The following is a 2,820-nucleotide window of genomic DNA, read 5'->3' as shown; positions in this document are numbered from 1 at the left end:
TCTATTGTGCGAGTGTACACATGTATTATTTTATCAAAAAGCTTAAGTTGAGAGGTTTAGATATTAACCCTTTAGAGCCGAGTGGACCCATAAGATAGCGAAACCACTAAGATTATCATCTCACCCCACTATTATTGTTTCATTTCATGTAGTTCTTTGAAAGTGAAAGGCAAAGATAAGCTTGTCTGACGATGTTTTAGAGGCTTTTGCTATGATGATCTTCTGTTGTATCATGTGTACATATATGGATATTGTACATAGATCTTAGTTTTTGTTTAGAAACCTTTATATAGCATGTGATATATTCTATATGATTCTTTTGGATATATATATATATATATATATATATATATATATATATATATATATATATATATATATATATATATATATATATATATATATATATATTAAAACAGACCCCAAATTATTTGCCACATCTATTTCATTTTTGCCATATCATCTCATAATTCTATATGTCATTTTTAAAAACTCATTTTCTTTTCACAAAATGTCAAATACAATAATTCTACTCTATTAAAGGTATAATGTTCCTTCAAATAAGAATATACTCCTAAATTTTCAAAATTAAAAGAGATATGGTAATCACACAATAAAATATTTTATGTTTTTCTAAAATTATACCAATAAAAGTTAAAATAAAAATAAATATTTTTAAGTTTAAAGTACGTAGCTCTAAAAAATAATAAAATAAAAAATCCCTTTATAATTATTTAAGTCTGCAAAATTAAATTAAGAATATAACTCTCAGCATGTATTTTCTTTTTAAATAAAATATATGATTGATTCATATTGTTTCAATTATAATTCATAATATAGGTTATTATATTATAAATTTAGTATTCATATATTATCAATTTTTTTTAACATATTCAAAATTCAAGAAAAAAAAAAAAATTTACGATTTCACATCGAGTCTTAATCTAGTAAAAATATATTTGAGAAGGACTAATAACGTAAACATTTAATACTATAAAGGACTAAATAGCTAGGGTTGACTAGAAGTATTCTGATATCTAAACTATCAAAAGAGATAACATACATAATATCTGCATGCTTAATTTCATAGCCTCCAATCGTTACTACTTAAAATCAATCAAGATCAACAAAGAATTACTTCACATTTTAAAGATAAGATTGAATTAATACAGATTAGCTCCATCCCAACTACCAAGTAAAGTTTCCATATTGATTCCTTCTCCCTTCCATTATATATAGACCACGTTTTCTTACTATTTTTCTCATCCTTCACTACCAAATATTACATTTGACTACAATGGATTCTAAAATATCATTTCTCTTCCTTGGCCTATTGGCCATGGTTCTTCTTATTTCCTCAGAAGTGTCAGCTAGGGCATTGACTGAGACTTCCACTAATGCCAAAAAAGAGGGTGAGCTAGCTATACATTAGTTTTTATTTACTCTCCAAAATATGAGTACATATTTATTTTATTAAAATTTATATAAACTACGATAAGGGTCATTTTCCTTGTTAGCTTTTATTGATGTTGGAGAATATTTTCTATCTTACATATAGAAACAAATAGATATCTATACTCAAAATGTAAAAATTAGTCTAAGAATTAAATTGACATATTGTTGTATTTGCAGAGGTTGTTGAAAAGTCAGATGAAGTAAATGATGCCAAACATTTTGGTTACGGAGGCTATGGTGGTTACGGAGGCTATGGTGGAGGCTATGGCGGTTACCGTGGAGGCTACGGTGGTTACCACGGTGGATATGGTGGATACCATGGCGGTGGCGGAGGTTACAATGGTGGATACGGTGGCTACCATGGTGGTGGTGGTGGTTACAAGGGTGGCTACGGTGGCTACCATGGTGGCGGCGGTGGTTACAAGGGTGGCTATGGTGGTTACCATGGTGGTGGATATGGTCATGGAGGAGGCTATGGTGGTGGTGGTGGTGGTGGAGGAGGAGGTTATGGTGGTGGTGGAGGCGGTGGTGGCGGTGGTGGAGGAGGCTATGGTGGTGGCGGTGGCGGTGGCGGTGGTTACATTGGTGATGAGGTTGCCAACAATGGTAACTGATTATATCACCATGCATGCATGCATGTTTTAAGTGTAATAAATTTCTAAGACTAAATAACGTTGGGGGATGAACAAAAGCGGTAATTTGCGGCTATGTATTATTTATCTTCCCACAAGATATTTCATATCTCTATTAATCGTTTGTAAAATCATTATCACTATGTATATATGTGGTAATGAGTTTGATATCGAACCAAATTTGTTATTGTGTGCTTGTGTGTAATACATCAAATCTCATCTTTCTCTAAAGAAATTTACCGATTAAAAAATTAATTGCAAGATTCTAAATTATACCATGTTTTCACTATTTCATACAATTCTTCTTTTTACAAGAAAATTCAATATATAAAATTGTCATTACAATTTAAGAAAGTACATTTTAATAAGTGTTGCAAACTCTCTTCTTCCTTAAAGCAAAATACACACACACTCCTTCATGTCTATTAAGGATCACTCATCTCTTCATGACTTCCATCCTTGTAGTATTCTATTTAACATCAGCTTCCACCCAAAAGCTTCAATTTTTTATGGAACCTTTGCTTTCCACACCATCTGAATTTCTTTTAATGTTTATACATCCTGTTATGTTCTTTCAATAACTTTCATCAATAATTTGTAACAAGATCTAACAGTGAAGACACCCTCTTTCATTTGCCTTCCCATAATTTGCTTCTTACACTATCACCAAACCAAGCAGGGTTCTTGGTAAAACTATCTCCAAGGGACTACATATCTCTTCACCAAAGTGACT

General features: G+C 31.4%; 1 protein-coding gene across 1 annotated transcript; it reads left to right on the top strand.

The window, feature by feature from the left end:
* The first annotated feature begins 1,243 nt into the window (after nt 1-1,243).
* LOC127118065 (dormancy-associated protein 2-like) lies at nt 1,244-2,342 on the top strand. Its single transcript, XM_051048207.1, has 2 exons — nt 1,244-1,412; nt 1,633-2,342. The coding sequence occupies exons 1-2, from the start codon at nt 1,298-1,300 to the stop codon at nt 2,067-2,069; spliced, it is 552 nt and encodes a 183-aa protein (XP_050904164.1). The 5' UTR covers nt 1,244-1,297; the 3' UTR covers nt 2,070-2,342.
* The last annotated feature ends 478 nt before the right edge of the window (nt 2,343-2,820 follow it).

This window comes from Lathyrus oleraceus, chromosome 2 (assembly GCF_024323335.1).
Source record: "Lathyrus oleraceus cultivar Zhongwan6 chromosome 2, CAAS_Psat_ZW6_1.0, whole genome shotgun sequence".
NCBI lineage: Eukaryota > Viridiplantae > Streptophyta > Magnoliopsida > Fabales > Fabaceae > Lathyrus > Lathyrus oleraceus.
This window is presented reverse-complemented; position numbering and strand designations above follow the sequence as displayed.

Excerpts from the sequence above, each read along its gene's own strand:
- LOC127118065 (XM_051048207.1), top strand. The coding sequence starts at position 1,298 with ATGGATTCTAAAATATCATTTCTCTTCCTTGGCCTATTGGCCATGGTT. Across the intron at positions 1,413-1,632 it reads CACTAATGCCAAAAAAGAGG|AGGTTGTTGAAAAGTCAGAT; the intron begins GTGAGCTAGCTA and ends TTGTATTTGCAG.